This window comes from Staurois parvus, unplaced genomic scaffold, assembly GCF_062004578.1.
Source record: "Staurois parvus isolate SC_StPar_1 unplaced genomic scaffold, SC_StPar_1.0 ptg000136l, whole genome shotgun sequence".
In the NCBI taxonomy this organism is placed as follows: domain Eukaryota; kingdom Metazoa; phylum Chordata; class Amphibia; order Anura; family Ranidae; genus Staurois; species Staurois parvus.
In genome coordinates, this window is record NW_028317932.1 from 6,285,232 (window position 1) to 6,302,429 (window position 17,198).

General features: G+C 42.5%; 1 protein-coding gene across 1 annotated transcript in view; it reads left to right on the forward strand.

The window, feature by feature from the left end:
* Window positions 1–4,542: 4,542 nt before the first annotated feature.
* The window catches only part of RAPGEF5 (Rap guanine nucleotide exchange factor 5), a 393,851-nt gene continuing 381,195 nt past the window's right edge, over window positions 4,543–17,198 (forward strand). Inside the window, exon 1 of the mRNA XM_089673151.1 lies at window positions 4,543–4,932. Within this exon, the coding sequence (XP_089529277.1) occupies window positions 4,675–4,932 (258 nt within the window). The 5' untranslated portion in view covers window positions 4,543–4,674. The remainder of the gene's footprint in view (window positions 4,933–17,198) is intronic.

The following is a 17,198-nucleotide window of genomic DNA, read 5'->3' on the forward strand; positions in this document are numbered from 1 at the left end:
CTGGTTGTACTCACCACCCGCTGCTCCATGGGTGTAGGAAAGCCCTGGGAATATTTTTTGTCTGAGCACATCTTAGCCTCTAAATCAGTGGTCTCCAAACTGTGGCCCAAGTGCTGGACATAGCCCTTTGCTAGCCTTTATCCGGCCCTTGGGGCGTTATTTTTCCCACTGATATGAGGCACTATTTCTTCCACTGATATCAACAGTGGGGCATAATTCCTGCCACTGCCACTAATGATGTGGCACCATTCTTCCCACTAATATCAATGATGGGGGCACTATTCCACCCACTAATATAAATGATGGGACACTATTCCACCCACTAATATCAATGATAGGGCACTATTTCACCCACTAACATCAATAATGGAGCACTACTCCTCCCACGGATACTAACAATGGGACACTATTCCTCATTCCGACACCAACAATACGGCACTGTTTCTTCCATTGATACCAATGTTGGAGTACTATTCTTCCCACTGATACCAATGATTGGGTACTGTTCCTTCCTGTAATACCAATAATGGACTATTATATCTCCTCCTGCTGACCACAGGCTCTATGTAACTGACTACTAACCCTGAGCCAAGGTTAATTCTAATTGATGCTGGGTCCAGGACATTTTCTACCCTTATTGGTCACAATCCGGTCCTAAAGTCTGAATGATAGTAAACTGGCCCTTTGTTTGAAAAGTTTGGAGACCCCTGCTCTACATGTTCAAGTGCATGGGGCCTAAGCGGTAAGACGGCAAAGTGGCTGGCTTTATCCGCAGTGTTAGAATGGTGGCCTTCTGTTCAATACACTGGTCCCCCTATGGGCTGAAATGTGGGTAAACCACCCCACCATTAACATGTGCACTAGATGCAGAAGACTCTGTAAATTCAGCCTAAGGATAAAATGTGCAATGCATTAAAAAGATATCTTCAATACTACCAATGTATTTTGACAAACAGTTATTTCCTTGGAGAGCTTTCAAAATGTGGGGCAAGCACATAAAAACAAAAAAGCATGATTATATGTTTGGCCTTGTTGTAGCCCATTCTGGGGGCCGAGTAAGCATCTACTGAGTTCCCCACTAGAGATCCCTGCTTACTGTCCAATTGGGAGATAAAAGAGGGGTGGAGGTAGGTGGGCATAGAGGTAGGGGGTAGTCAGACAAGACTGCCCTGTGGACCTTGGTCCCTATGGCAGCAAAAAGACTTGTTTCTGCTAAAAATGTAGAGCAGCTGTAGTGGGCGTGGAATGCCAACTATGTTTCCCATAGTGAGTAACCAGAAAGTTGGAGAAGTCTAATAGAGAGAAGTCTTAATTGGACAAAATGCCATACAGCCCTAGCTGGAACCGAGAAGTAAAAGTGTTATATTGCCTTGAGCTGCTTAAGAGTCAGTTCACACCAGGATCACACAAGGTGTACCCTTGTTTTCCATTTTTGCAACAGGGCCATGCAAACAGTAGTGCGTGCACTGCTTTTACAAAATACTGCACCAAACCATAGAGTACTGTGGTACCATGTGAGTTGTTCCTCAATTGTTGTTTGGAGTGCTGTTAACAATACATTGGCACCTGCTTGCAGATCGCACTGGAATGCAGTGTGGGAAACATGCACAGAGTACGCCTTTCCTGCATTGTGTTCAGGTGTGAACCGGCCCTAACACCATGTTGTATGGACTGTTATGATGGCTGTTGCAGGAGTAAAGGAAAGGTTCTCACAATAGAATAAGCCTTGCCATTTCAGGGCCTATACCTAGGGAACAAGAGGTAAGTGTGAACACTGGCTCAGGCAGGAGACAGCTGGTGCCCGGGAGAAGGAGGCTCCGTTCACATATCACATATTGGGGCTGCAGGTTGCAATTTTAAAAGTGCAAATAATATGCATTTCTGAATATTGCACATGAATATGCTTCTTTATTATCTTTGGTGTGACCAACACTTGTAGGGCAGGCCAATCACGTCAATGGGCTGCCCTACAAGCACTGGTCACACCAAAGATGATAAGGAAGCATATTTTGGCCCTAAGCCAGGCACAATTTTAAACGCACGTTTTGTTATGATTCTCACGTTTTGCCGCGTGACAATTGTGCCCAATCGCAGCACAGTGGCTAAGTGGTTAACACTTCCGCCTGGCAGTACTAGAGTCATTGGTTCAAATCCCAACCACGGCACCACCTGCCTGGAGTTTGCATGTTCTCCCTGTGCCTACGTGGGTTTCCTCCAGGTACTCTGGTTTCCTCCCACACTCCAAAGACATGTCGGTAGGTTAATTGGTTCCTGTCTAAATGGGCCCTAGTATGTGTATGTATGAATGTGAGTTAGGGACCTTAGATTGTACACCCCTTGAGGGTTAGGGACTGATGTGAATGTACAATATATGTAAAGCGCAGCGTAAATTGACAGCACTATCTAAGTATCTGTAATAAATAAATACATTTGGGGTGCCTATAAAGTATTTGTGCAGTGCCATTGCCAAGGGCCTTTTTGCTGTGGCAATATGTTGCCTGGTCACCAGCGGTTTTAACAATATAAATGCTGCACCACGGTACATGTGATTGCGGGGTGGTTGAAGCACAGCCCCATACTCGTTGTGCTAGAATGATTCCATTTCAGAATTCATTTTAAATTCAAATTTCGGATGATGGCTATATTAGTTCTATTTTATTCCTTTATTCTCCATTCTATTATACTCATTTCTGTTGTATTTCTTTCTATTTTGTTTCATGCTATTCTTTTATTTTCTATTCATTTATTTTCTATTCTATTTCATTCTATTCTATGAAGCCTAAGTAGGAATCATCTTCTTATGTCACTTTTATACCTTACTGTATTTATTGCAATATGTTTCTATTTCAAATTTGTTTTGTTATCATTTATTTTGGATTTGTTGAAATTTGTTATTACTGTTATTTGAAAATTCGGATACATCTGAATCTCCGAATAACGAAAATTTTGTTCGAAGTTTTATTCCTAATGAAAACAAAATTGCACATGTCCAGATGAAAGCAGTGACAGAAAGTGAATGAGTAGTGATTCCAGGTGAATGCAGTGACAGGGGTGAAAGAGCAGTGTGGCTCCAAATGAAAGCAGTGACAGAAGGTAAATGAGCGGTGTGGCTCCAGGTGAATGCAGTGACAGAAGGTAAATGAGCGGTGTGGCTCCAGGTGAATGCAGTGACAGGGGGGTGAATGAGCAGTGTGGCTCCAGGTGAATGGAGTGACAGAAAGTAAATTAGCGGTGTGTCTCCAGGTGAATGCAGTGACTGGAGGTGAATGAGCAGTTTGGCTCCAGGTGAATGCAGTGACTGGGGGTGAATGAACAGTGTGGCTCCAGGTGAATGCAGTGACAGAGGGTGAATGAGTAGCGTGGCTCCAGGTTAATGCAGTGACTAGAGGGGAATGAGAGGTGTGGCTCCAGGTAAATGCAGTGACTAGAGGGGAATAAGCGGTGTGGTTCCAGGTGAATGCAGTGACTAGAGGTGAATGAGCAGTGTGGCTCCAGGTGAATGCAGTGACAGAGGGTGAATGAGTAGCGTGGCTCCAGGTGAATGCAGTGACTAGAGGGGAATGAGCGGTGTGGCTCCAGCTGAATGCAGTGACTAGAGGGGAATGAGCGGTGTGGCTCCAGGTGAATGCAGTGACTAGAGGTGAATGAGCAACGTGGCTCCAGGTGAATGCAGTGACAGAGGGTGAATGAGTAGTGTGGCTCCAGGTGAATGCAGTGACTAGAGGGGAATGAGCGGTGTGGATCCAGGTGAATGCAGTGACTAGAGGGGAATGAGCGGTGTGGCTCCAGGTGAATGCAGTAACTAGAGGGGAATGAGCAGTGTAGCTCCATGTGAATGCAGTGACTAGAGGTGAATGAGCAGCGTGGCTCCAGGTGAATGCAGTGACAGAGGGTGAATGAGTAGTGTGGCTCCAGGTGAATGCAGTGACTGGAGGGGAATGAGCAGTGTGGCTCCAGGTGAATGCAGTGACTAGAGGGGAATGAGTAGCGTGGCTCCAGGTGAATGCAGTGACTGGAGGGGAATGAGCAGCGTGGCTCCAGGTGAATGCAGTGACTAGAGGGGAATGAGTAGCGTGGCTCCAGGTGAATGCAGTGACTGGAGGGGAATGAGCAGCGTGGCTCCAGGTGAATGCAGTGACTAGAGGGGAATGAGTAGCGTGGCTCCAGGTGAATGCAGTGACTAGAGGGGAATGAGTAGCGTGGCTCCAGGTGAATGCAGTGACTAGAGGGGAATGAGCGGTGTGGCTCCAGGTGAATGCAGTGACTAGAGGGGAATAAGCAGCGTGGCTCCAGGTGAATGCAGTGACTAGAGGGGAATGAGTAGCGTGGCTCCAGGTGAATGCAGTGACTAGAGGGGAATGAGTAGCGTGGCTCCAGGTGAATGCAGTGACTAGAGGGGAATGAGCGGTGTGGCTCCAGGTGAATGCAGTGACTAGAGGGGAATAAGCAGCGTGGCTCCAGGTGAATGCAGTGACAGGAGGTGAATGAGAAGTGGGCTGTCATAGACGGAGCTTTGCAGTACTCCCCCCCCTCCCCCCATCCTCGTACAGAGCCGGCCCGGGGTGTGTTTGTGGAGATGCGTCGTCTGACAATAGTAGGTGAGGCTTGAGTCTTCCCGCACACACCGAGCACCGAGCCTGGGAACATGACCCGCACGGCGGCGGTGGCGGCAGTATGACTGCGGGGCAGCAGGTGAGGAGCGGGAAGATGCAGCCGGAGAGCAGCGGAGTCGGTGTGTCCCCCGCCGGAGCCGCCATCCCTGCCCTGTGCCGGAGCCGCAGTGTCCGCGAGCAACAAGCGCAGCTCAAACACAAGCTGAGGGAACTGCCGGCCCTGCTGAGGAGCGGCCTGACCCTGAGGAGACGGAGCTCCGTCTATGGACCGTCACCTGCCCTGTCCGAGCAGGACGACCCCAACCCCGCCAACGGAGCGGTGAGTGCCCGCAGTGACCGGGAGCCCCATGTCCGTGTATGCTGTACATTCACCCGGGGAGCTGTGTGCCAGTGTATTCTGTACATTCACCATATTACCCGTATGTCAGTGTAGCCATGGAGCAGTATGCCTGTGAATTCTGTACATTCACCCAGGATGCAGCAAGTCAGTGTATCCTGTACATTCACCCTGGGAGCAGCGTGTGCATTCAGCCAAGGAAGAAGTATGTCAGTGTATCCTGTACATTCACCAGAAGAGCTGTGTGTCAATGTATTCTCTACATCCACCCATGGAGCAGTATGTCAGTGTATCCTGTACATTCACCCATGGAGCAGTATGTCAGTGTATCCTGTACATTCACCCATGGAGCAGTATGTCAGTGTATCCTGTACATTCACCCATGGAGCAGTATGTCAGTGTATCCTGTACATCCACCCATGGAGCAGTATGTCAGTGTATCCTGTACATTCACCCATGGAGCAGTATGTCAGTGTATCCTGTACATTCACCCATGGAACAGTATGTCAGTGTATCCTGTACATCCACCCATGGAGCAGTATGTCAGTGTATCCTCTACATTCACCCATGGAGCAGTATGTCAGTGTATCCTGTACATCCACCCATGGAGCAGTATGTCAGTGTATCCTCTACATTCACCCATGGAGCAGTATGTCAGTGTATCCTCTACATTCACCCATGGAGCAGTATGTCAGTTTATTTTGTATATTCACCCATGGAGCAGTATGTTAATTTATTCTGTACATTCCCCCATGGAGCACTATGTCAGTGTATCCTGTACATTCACCCATGAAGCACTATATCCGTGTATCCTCTACATTCACCCATGGAGCAGTATGTCAGTTTATTTTGTATATTCATCCATTGAGCAGTATGTCAGTGTATCCTGTACATACACCTATGTCAGTGTATTCTGTACATTCACCCTGGACATAATGGGGGTTATTTACTAAAACTGCATGGTGCAAAATCTGGTGCAGCTCTGCAGAGCCAATCAGCTTCCAGGTTTTATTGTCAAAGCTTAATTGAAGCAGCTGAACGTAGAAGCTGATTGGCTCCCATGCACAGCTACACCAGATTGTGAGTGCTCCAGTTTTAGTAAATCCCCCCCACTGGCAGTCAGTGTATGCTGTGCCCCCGCAGGGAGCAGTACATGAGTATACGCTGTGCTTGGGATCAGCAGTATGTCAGTGTGTTCTGTGGTGTGCCAGCGTATCCTGTACATTCACCTTGTGAGGAGTCTGTCAGTGAATATTGTTTACTGTGTGCCAGCGTATCCTGTACATTCACCTTGTGAGGAGTCTGTCAGTGAATATTGTTTACTGTGTGCCAGCGTATCCTGTACATTCACCTTGTGAGGAGTCTGTCAGTGAATATTGTTTACTGTGTGCCAGCGTATCCTGTACATTCACCTTGTGAGGAGTCTGTCAGTGAATATTGTTTACTGTGTGCCAGCGTATCCTGTACATTCACCTTGTGAGGAGTCTGTCAGTGAATATTGTTTACTGCGTGTCGGTGTATCCTGTTCATGTCCCCGCTGTACGCTGTGTCAGTGGTGTGTCTGGGTGTCCTGATCATTCATTCTACGTGGGGCTGTAGTGTGTCCTGCTCATTACTCTGTGACTGGCAGGACCATCCAGCCCCCCCCCCCCCCATTCATTTACATTTTACATATTGTGTTTGTCTTCACCATGCCAGGGAGATGAAGGAGCAGCATGCCAGCTCAGCCATTTATTTACATTATAAACAGCTCACAGCACACCCACTTCAGTCACACTGTAGCTAGAAGCAACAAGCAGTAAGGTCTGTTCATGTTTGGGTTCAGCAGTACTGTACTGTGTCCTCCATTTCTATACAGTGCAAGCATGGTGCCAGCACCCCCTATTACTGGACATCAGTACTTCAATGGCCATGGATTGCCTGAGCAGGAGACTGATAGGCAGACAGGGTTACACATTACTTGATGATGTGACAGTCTGAGCATGTATGAAGAATGACCAGATTCATCAGTGTACATCCGTGTAATCATCCGGGAGACTCTTTCTGGGTATGTCTGGCTTTCCACCAGGAGACATGTACTAGTTTATTATGTTCACAAAATGACTGTTTGCCTCACCTTCACCAGGATTTCCATAACAGACACTGGGCTGCTAGATCAGCACCACATGCCACAATTCCTAACAATAGTCATAGTCACCTAGAGGACTTTAAAAGGTTCTAGAAATGATTTCTTTAAGGCCACCAACATGATCAGATATGTTTCTTTGTTTCTACATTAAGTACTAAAAACAAGATACAGCCATTCCTAATCTATGCAAATCTAAGAGCAAAGAAGACAGATACAGAAGCATTGTCTTAAGGTCCTTCCCTATGTGACCCTCCCCATACATGACCAGCAGACTCCCTCATATGGTACATAATATTTCCAAAAGTCCATTGGTGGTGGGTGGGAGCAGCCTCCTCTCAACATGTATCACAACTTTGCTTCCTTGGGAGATGTATGTATTATATGTATTTTTAATACTTATTGTAAAAATTAAAGAAAAATATTGTATCATATTGGTGGTCTTTAAAGATATTTTTTTTGGCACCAAGTCCCATTATTGGGTGTCAGTGACTTGATTGCTGTTCACCAGAAGCCAATACCAGTGTACCCATGTTAAGCATAGGACACCTACCATTAATGGAGAAAACACATAGTTTGCTGAACTCTTTGAAAAAACTAATTTTCTGGCTGTCATGTTGATCTGAAGGCTTAAATACCTTGAATAAGTATGCGGATCATGAGTACTGACCTTGCTGTGACTTTAGTAGCCTCATGATTTCCCATTTCAGTCTCAGTATTGAAATAAGAGAAAATTAGGTAATTAACCATTTCAGAACATGTTAGTCCTTTACATTGTGAGCTCCAGGAGCAGGGTCCTCCTATTCCCCCGTATTGAACTGTATTGTAATTGTACGCCCCCCTTTATATTGTGAAGATTTGTAACAAACTGTTGGCACTATACAAATCCTGTATAATAATATAATGGTCAGCGGTGGCAGCCTCCATGTTTCTTTTAGTCCAGGCTATCATGTCAGACCATCCATCCATTTCTACTGCAGACAGTGCAGCTGTGTACTCCCATTATTTTTTGTTAGTAGCTGCAAAACTGCAATTGTCTTGTTTTAAAAGGTAACGCTGTCCTTAGATTGTGAAGGTTTGTTCCTGAAATATCCCTGCTTTGCAAAGCTAGCCATCTCTCATTCTGTTCTCTGCCGGTCAGCTTATACTCTAGCAATTCGAATGTGAATTTTAGGAATTACATGTTCATTCTGTCCAGAGCAGATGCTTTAGGTTTTTGCCACATTCCACCATGCTGAATAGTTCAGAACTTCATTTCATGGACTCCAGAAGTGGATCTTGACTCTTGCAGGTCTTGGCTACCTGCTATGGCCATTACAAGGGAGGTTCCTTTTTGGCACTAGATCTTTTACATAGAATGCAGCAGGAGCAGTGAGACCATTTTATAATACAACAAGTGATAGAAAATTCATGACAGCCATGGACAGGGCCAGAATCTTCATCAGAGAGACCTTTTCAATATAGTCACTTGAGATAGCAAAAAGAGGCTTCTAAACCTACTCCCCCCACCTGCATATATTTATAATTGGAATATTAGTTTTTGGGAGGAGTGTTTTTTTAATGTTAAACAGACACAGCTGAGGTTGCATATAGATACAAAATGCAGTAAATTGGCATGTTAGGTGTATAAAGATTTGTAGTGCTTTGATACACTGAAAGGTGTTGGGTAAAGCATGGTTGTGCACTCTTTTCCTTACATCACATTACTTTCCATCAGCACTGCATCTTGCTCATTTGCACCAGTGTAACATAGCAAAGTACTGTATGGCAGTGACTCTAGATGAAGAATCCATATAATTGACCTATAATTCTTAACTCATGAGCAGTATAGTAGTACACAGCAATGACTTTATCAAAGTGAATCCATCCAATTATTCTCAAGGCAACTCAGCACTCAGCGTTGTCTTTATCGGATAAAGCAAAGGACACACTGCAGCAACTCATAACTGCTAATCAGCATCCATCTTCCATTTCTATAACCAACGCCAACTAAGATGAATACATTTTTTACTGCATGCTGCATCATGATCACATTTTTTTAATTTACATGTAAAACCTTCCTTCTTCCTTTTTTACGTTTCTGCTACTGTAAACTGTTTTGCCTACGCCTGCCTGGAGAGGAATATCACTTGGCTGCATACACTATGTGTCTTTGCAATGACTCAGTCACTGGGTCTGTGGGTTTCATTTCATTATACTGCACATGTGACATTGGGTTGCCTTCATCTATTATACAGTATACTATAGTGCCTGTTTTATTGCTCCAGGAGTATGCCAGCACTTCTTAGTTACTGAAATTAGCCATGTGCGGTATTCATTTGTACCATGAAAGTACTCCGGTAGTACATTTACAACCATTAACAAACTACAATGACCTTCATTTCATGTCAGATACCCACACCCCAGTCTTTTTTCGTTCTTTAGTTTGTCTTAGAGGTCTAATAGGAGCTTCTTGTGCTGCATCTGACAGTTGAAGTATGTTGCAAACTTGGGTATATTAAATAATTTCATCCTTTGTTGTGTCTCCAGGCTGCTGGTTTCCTGCAGCCCCTTTGCTTCTACTTTGTGTCTAACTCCAGTGATGGCCGTTTGATAAGCTGTATGATATTTCTCTGGATGTGCTTTCCAAAGGTGGCTGCCAGTACTGGGACAGGTTCATCTAATCCCTAGGCAAGGTGTGGAACTGTGCCATGCATGGCAATTTGCTTGATTTCTGTAGCAGTCTGTTGGAGCAGGCATGAAGCTGCAGCTCTGCCCTGTTCACTAACCATTGATCTGGAGTTAAGTAAAGGGGCCCCTGCTGCCCCTTGGGCGGCTGCTCCTCCTGCCCACCCTTTTTTCCCGGCCCTGGTGACAACAATGGAGCAAGTCTAAGTAATGAAAAGGCCACTTGGAGCCTTATTGAGAACATACATGAGAGACAGGGTCAGAACATTGTCATCCCATAACAGGAAGTACCGAAAATACAACCTTTATGGTAGGATCATCGGGTAATATTGTAATGAAACAGCATTTTTTACCATTTAAATGACATGTGAAATTATATTGACATAATTATAATATAATGTTTTTATGAGATTTTAGTGATTGGGTTTACATGTATTTTGGGCACTATGGGAATTCTTCTGTATTGTGGTTCCCCTCAGCCTGTCCCAGTGTATTAGACAATGTGCACACTCTGATACAGCTGAAAGAGTTTGTGATAGCTAACAGAGATACTACTTGCTTTGTATTTTAAAGATCCTCTAGCATGCTACAGACACAACCAATGCAGATACCTACAGACCCAACCAATGCAGATACCTACAGACCCAACCAATGCAGATACCTACAGACCCAACCAATGCAGATACCTATAGACCCAACCAATGCAGATACCTACAGACCCAACCAATGCAGATGACCTTTTTAATGACTGTGGTACAGACATGCATGTTTGCACCATTCAAAAGCAGAGGGGCAGCACTTCACAGACACCCAGGACAGTAGCCCCTTTCAGGGGAAATAATAAAAGTTATCATCTGACTGAATGTACTGCAGCGATATCTCAAGCAGGAACGAGTGCAGCATCTTAGAATGGCCTTCAGATACACATAGGGCTTTTTTTTTAAACATAGGTACAGTGAGTGCCCTTTTGACCTCACCCATAATCTGATGGCAATTGGCTGTCTCTTGGGCACAGATGATTATCACACCAGATGCATATCACTGCTCAGTATAGAATAAAAAAACAACTTCACAATTACCACCTCTGCTCCTGTATGTGGCCATTGATCAACCATTCTATTTATTCCCATGTGACCCATTGATGTTGTGGAAGTTCAACCAGGGCACTGATCTTCCAAATGATACATTTTATCCATTCTGGTCATCTACACATTTATGTGATCATTACAGTGATAATTTTGCTGAAAGACTCATATCTTACGAATAACTGATTGGACCAGATGGACATTTTGATCAACATATGTGCATTTATATTGAAAGGATCCCGTATCCCTGGTGATAAATCCAGTGATATGCAGCCAAATCAATGTTTATCATGTTGAACAAGCTTTTTCAGAGAAAAGATTGAAACAAAGTGGTCTTTGAATTGCATATCTTTGTGTTTGTCCTGCCTAAAGTGTATACGTCAGGCTGCTTTCACACTGATCTGTTTTTCTTCTGTTTTTGTGTAAAAATAAAGGCAGAAGAAAAACTCATGACTATTAAATCCTATGGGACTCTTCACATTGGTAATTTGCAGGTCCCTTGCGTTTTTCAAATTCTTGCAAGCTGCATTTTTGGTGCATGTTTGGTGGATAAAAAAAAAAAACTCACCTCCACATTGAAATGAATAGAAAACGCATCAAAAACTTGGCAAAACGGCACTTGTGGTTGCTTTTTTGGTGCCTTTTTTGAGTCACGTGTCCTTTTTCACAGGTTCAAAATACACCAGAAACACAGCAAAAACACAGTAAGAATATGCGTTTTACCCTGTTTTTGCAACTGAGCAGTGTGAAAGTAACTGTAATGTTAAAATTCATAAAATCTACATGTTAAGATTGAGAAATCATTTGATTCCCCTATCCTTGCTAAATAGCATAGATGGAGTAATCTGTGCTTCTGTCTCTTGTATTTAAACAGTTTCACACCCGGATGGAGGTATCTCCACTGTATTCTGGCAGTTGCTGCTCCCATGGCTGTCAGAACGCTCAAACAGTGACTGGGTTTAATTGGCTGCAGTCACTGTTCAGCTGAGCATTTTTCACCCGGCTTCTTCGATTTTCAGATTAAAATGTGTCTTGGTGTCTGGGTTGTGCCACCTCCTGAATCAGCCAGCCATGTACTATACAGAATATGTATCACTGTGTACAAACCAACACTCTTAATCCCTTCACGCCTAAGGTTGAAACAAATCTTAAAGCCTAAGTAAAATTTTACAACATTGACATGTGTTCTTAAAACCGTACATATCATCACAACTACTTTGTACATCCAGGTGAATTATACCGCGTTTGTTTTCAGGATAAATTGTGCTTTCATTTGGTGGTAAATAGTAATGGATATTGCTTGATTTTTTTTTTATTATTATCAAAGGAAAACTGGCCCAAAATAGTAAAAAATAATTTTTTTTTTCTAAATTTAGCTGTGTTTTCTTGTTACTACCACCAAAGATCAACTCAAAATAAATTTTCCAGCTCTTGACGATCGCAGCGATACCATATATGTGTGTTATTTGTTGTTTATACCTGTACTACAGCCCAGAAACAATAGTGCGCATTTAGTTTTTTTTTACCTAAAACACATTGACACCAATTAAAAATAAATAAATACAAATCCTGACCTTTGACCTTGACCCAAACACTAACTCTGGCACTGAACTAGATCCTACCTTGATCTAGGTATTTTTTTTAATATTTATTTATCTTTTTTTTTTTTACAAAGTTTTTTTTTTTTTTTTTTCTCTGCAAGGAGATATAGAGATAAAATGTATCCCTCTCCTCCATTCAGAGAGAGAGAAAAAACAAGGGGCGGGCTTCACAGTTACTGATCACTGTGATAGCCAATTATAGGCTATCCAAGCGATCATGTGACCCGGAATCGGAAGTCCCAGGTCCCAATCGTTAGAACGCTCTCAGTGACACCCAGGGCTTTGTGCTGGGAGCATGCTGTGCGCTCCCAGCACAAAGACAAGTATGCAAATATGCGGCCCCATGGAAAAAAGCCCAGTTCTGTGAGACCGCATATTTGTGTGACGTCGGTGTGAAGGGGTTAAACATACTATGTTTTAGAAATCTAATAAGCTAGTCCTTGCAAACCAAATCAATTTGTGCTAGATAAGAACTGTCTGGGGGGGATTTACTAAAACTGGAGCACTCAGAATCTGGTGCAGCTGTGCATGGTTGCCAATCAGCTTCTAATTTCAGCTTGTTCAGGCTTTCACAATAAAACCTACAAGCTGATTTATTTCTATGTAAAGCTGAACCAGAATTTTGCACTCTTCAGTATTAGTAAATCTCCCCAATTGTGTTACCGAGATTGATGTTTCTGCAGTTTACCATCAACTTTGACCATTCGCTGGTAGATGTTCAGTCATTCAAATTTCCACTGTCCAGAACCTATAGATACAAGCGTGTTCGATGGTGACGGAATGTCTATAATGCATTTTCTGTATGGTTTCTCTAGTTGAACTATAAATGTATTTACAGTTACTTTGTAAAGAATATTATTAGCATAGCCATTATTTACAGTTACTTTGTAAAGAATATTATTAGCATAGCCATTATTTACAGTTACTTTGTAAAGAATATTATTAGCATAGCCATTATTTACAGTTACTTTGTAAATAATAATATTAGCATAGCCATATTCCTCAGTACAGAGATGTCTCTGAGAGCTGTGTGTCCTACTTATGATTGATGATGAAAAAAATTACATTTATTTTATTCACACTTTGCTGAAACATTCTTAGCAGCAGTCTTCCTCTTTATGGTATGACTGTTGTGCTGTAGGCATTTGTTTTGTGTGTACAAAAAGGACTAGTCATGTCACTGAGGGAAAATTCATTTTCACGTTATTGGCATTTTCACTTTGCTTGAAATTTAATAGGTTTGTAGTTTCTAAAGGAAAGTGAACTAAAAACTGATGTCAGTTTTTACAGGATTCTTTTACCCTTTGGAGGCTACAAGGTGTGTCTAGAATATAATGAGAATGACGTTCCTATGCTCAAAAAGGGCTCTGTGAAGGGAGAAGTTGGCCAAGGTCACTTGGAGTGGGGTGCCAGTTATATGGTAGAACACTAATCAGTTGCATTCCAGCCCTGTCAGATTCGAGACATTTGTTTTTCTGGCACCCAGTTCAAGTACCCGGTATGAAGAAAATGCAGGCGAGTTTAGAACCACGCTATGAGATAAAAGTTTGTGTGAAATCGGGTAAAAGTGTATCAGAAACTTTGAAAATGGTGAGGAAAACTTATGGAGAAGCTGCGCTATCATCTGTACAAGTGTACCAATGGCACAAGGCCTTCAAGGAAGGACAAGAAGGTTTTAAAGATGAACAACCATCAGGACGCCCCTCTTCATCAAAAACGGAACAGAATGTGGATATTGTGAGCTCTGTTCTCAACTGTGACTGGTGGCTCACTATCAAAATGATTGCAGAGAAAATGGGAATTACCAAGTCAATTGTTCATAAAATTGTGACAAGTGTGTGCAAAACATGTTCAAAAGAACTTGTCATCTGATCAGAAGGAACACAGTCAACTAATTTGCCAAGACCTGTTGGTCTGCTTGGAAAGACAGCCTGATTTTTTTGAGTCAAATGATCAGGGAGATGAATCCTGGATGTTTGAGTACGATCCCGAGATGAAGAAACAAGGTTCATAATGGCACACACCCATGTCACCTCTCCCCAAGAAAGCTTGAATTAGCAAATCAAAAGTCAAATCATTGATCATTGGGTTTTTTTTTTATTTACGTGGAATTGTCCATAAGTAATTTGTACCTACTGATCAAACTGTGAATCAAAGATTTTGCCTGGAAGTTCTTGGTTGCTTGAGGCAGAGACCTGAGATCGGCTCAACTTGGATTCTTCATCACAACAATGCACTTGTCACAGTGCGTTGGCTGTCAGAAAGTCTTTGGCTGAAAAACACATCACGGTGCTTCCCCATCCACCCTGCAGCCCCGACTTGGCTCCTTGCAACTTTCATATTTCCAAAGATGAAGTGTTGAAAGGACACCATTTTGACAGTGTGGAAAATGTCCGAAGAGCCACTACAAAGGCTCTAAACACTATCCCACTTGAAGACTTCCAGGGATGCTATGAAGAATAGAAAAATCACTGGGAGCATTGTGTACACTCACAAGGTGCATGCTTTGAAGGAGACAATGTTCAATTGTAAAATTTTTCAATAAAATAATTTTTTAAAATATCACTCTCATTAAATTCTGGACACACCTCATATAACAGTGAGGTCTCTCACCAGAGTTCCAAGATGACCTGTTCTGTCATTATTAGACCCTGTGAGATGTTCTCACTTTTCTGTTTACTTTCTCAAAAAGGTAAAATAGGCTGACAAAGCAGCAGTAACAAAAAGAGCCTCGGTGGTGTTCGCAGCTCAGAACCTAAAAAATGCGAAGATCTCGCTGATGGAGTCCTTAAGCGATATTTGAAGCTGAATGATGACTTCATACAAGACTGAAATTTAACCTTAGTCCACAATGTCTCTTTGTGAAGCAATAGGTAAAGTGTGTGTTAGGCCAAAACATTTTTTTCTATTTAGAGTAGGGGTGGATTAGAACCCTATTTTTCACCTACCCTGGACCCCATGAAAGAGCTTTCTCCTTACTGACTGTCACAGTGACAACAGATTTATCAGAAAGGAAGTAATTTAAATCAGCAGGAGAAGCACAGACAGCCATAAAATTTGACTAGTGTTTTAGCCTTTTACCTGCTCTACTGAAAAAGTAATCATTTTTCTTTCTGTCTGTTTTGCAGATTAGCTCTCACTTCCTGCTTTGTAAACATCTAGGAGCAAAAAAAAAATTGTTTTTGTAGAGTTTTTTGCAACGTTTTCCAGCAAACACTCCTAAACACTCCTTAATACTGCTAAACGCTACTAAAACAGCTTTTTTTTTCTACATGTACTATAAAAACACTAACGCTCCTAAACACTTCCAAACTACTAAAATGCTACTAAAAACCACTTGTATCAGAATTTTCTATCCAGCGTTTTTTTAGCTTAAAAAAAAAACACGCTAGTGTCCATAGAGCCTAAAGGCCACTATATGTGGCTTGAATTTTGCCTGATTTAGCATTCATTGTCAATACCACCCAATCCGACAAAAGTGAACGGAACAATGAAGTTTTGTCAAAGAAGTTGGGAGGAAAATTGTTTACTGAACAGCTCCTGCATTCATTCAGTCACAGGGTTCACACTTGTGCAGTGTGGTATATCGCATGTGATTTTCGCACTGGTACCGCACCACATTCCTATGTGTGCAAATCACATGAGAATTGTGTGCAGTGCAATTGGAGCCATGCATTTTGTATGGCTCCAATCGCACCGCATCCGCCCCAAAAAGGCGCAGGACCCTTTTTTGGTCCACACTAGAATTGGATCGCATGGGTATTCACACCCATGTGTGGACTGCTTTTGGGGTGTTGGTAACGTAACATACACACCCGCAGTGGTTCGCATGAACATGGTGCGAATGTGATGCGGTACGGAATTCGCACAGAAAACGCTGCAAATTCCGCACTGCATCAGTGTGAACCCAGGCTTAGTGAGGGGAAATCTGCCTATTAGAGCTCCAAATAGCAGTAAAACCGTGCCACAGAGGTCCAATCCTTCTCTTTTCTATCTAATAATTAAAAAAAAGTTCTGACTTGACATACACTTTCAGATTGCAGTCGTTGCCACAGTGGATAACGGATGCAAAGAATTTGAATAAACTAAAAAGGAAGCATGTAGATTGAATTCTTAGGTTTGGTCCCTTGGGCAGTAATTTGAGTTAGCTCTACCTAATGCTGTCCCAGAGGACCCATGATATATTACCTTACAGTGACACAACTAGTTTATCTGTGATGTTCTTACTGGTAACTGTGTTAACACCATGAGAAATTCTCTTGTATTATATTAACAAAGTGGTGGATACATTTGTCTCTTTATGCTCATTACTGTCATGTAAAGACAGCTCCAATTAAGAATTTTCAAGTCAGTATACATGAAACAAAGTAAAACACATTTTATCACAACTAAGGGAAAAATGTTTTGTTAAATGTGGAATATTTTCTTTATGTTGCAGATTTGCTGCAATTTCACCAGAATGCATTTTTTTAGGTGTTCAGGGTATTTATTCTGATTATTATACAGTATTTATGCAGCGCCAACGGTTTGCTCAGCGCTGTACATTATAATGGGAGACAGTACAGTAACAATACAATACACGAGGGGTTCAAGGGCCCTGCTCCTTGTATTTATGATTTAGGTGTGTATTTTTAGAGAAATACATACTGATAGACATACCACATGCAGGTAGTGTTTTGTTCTTCTCTTTTAAATATCCACTTCACAAGAATGACAAAACACAAATTTCATTATTTTGAGTAAAAAAAAGCACACTTTTCTTGCCAATAA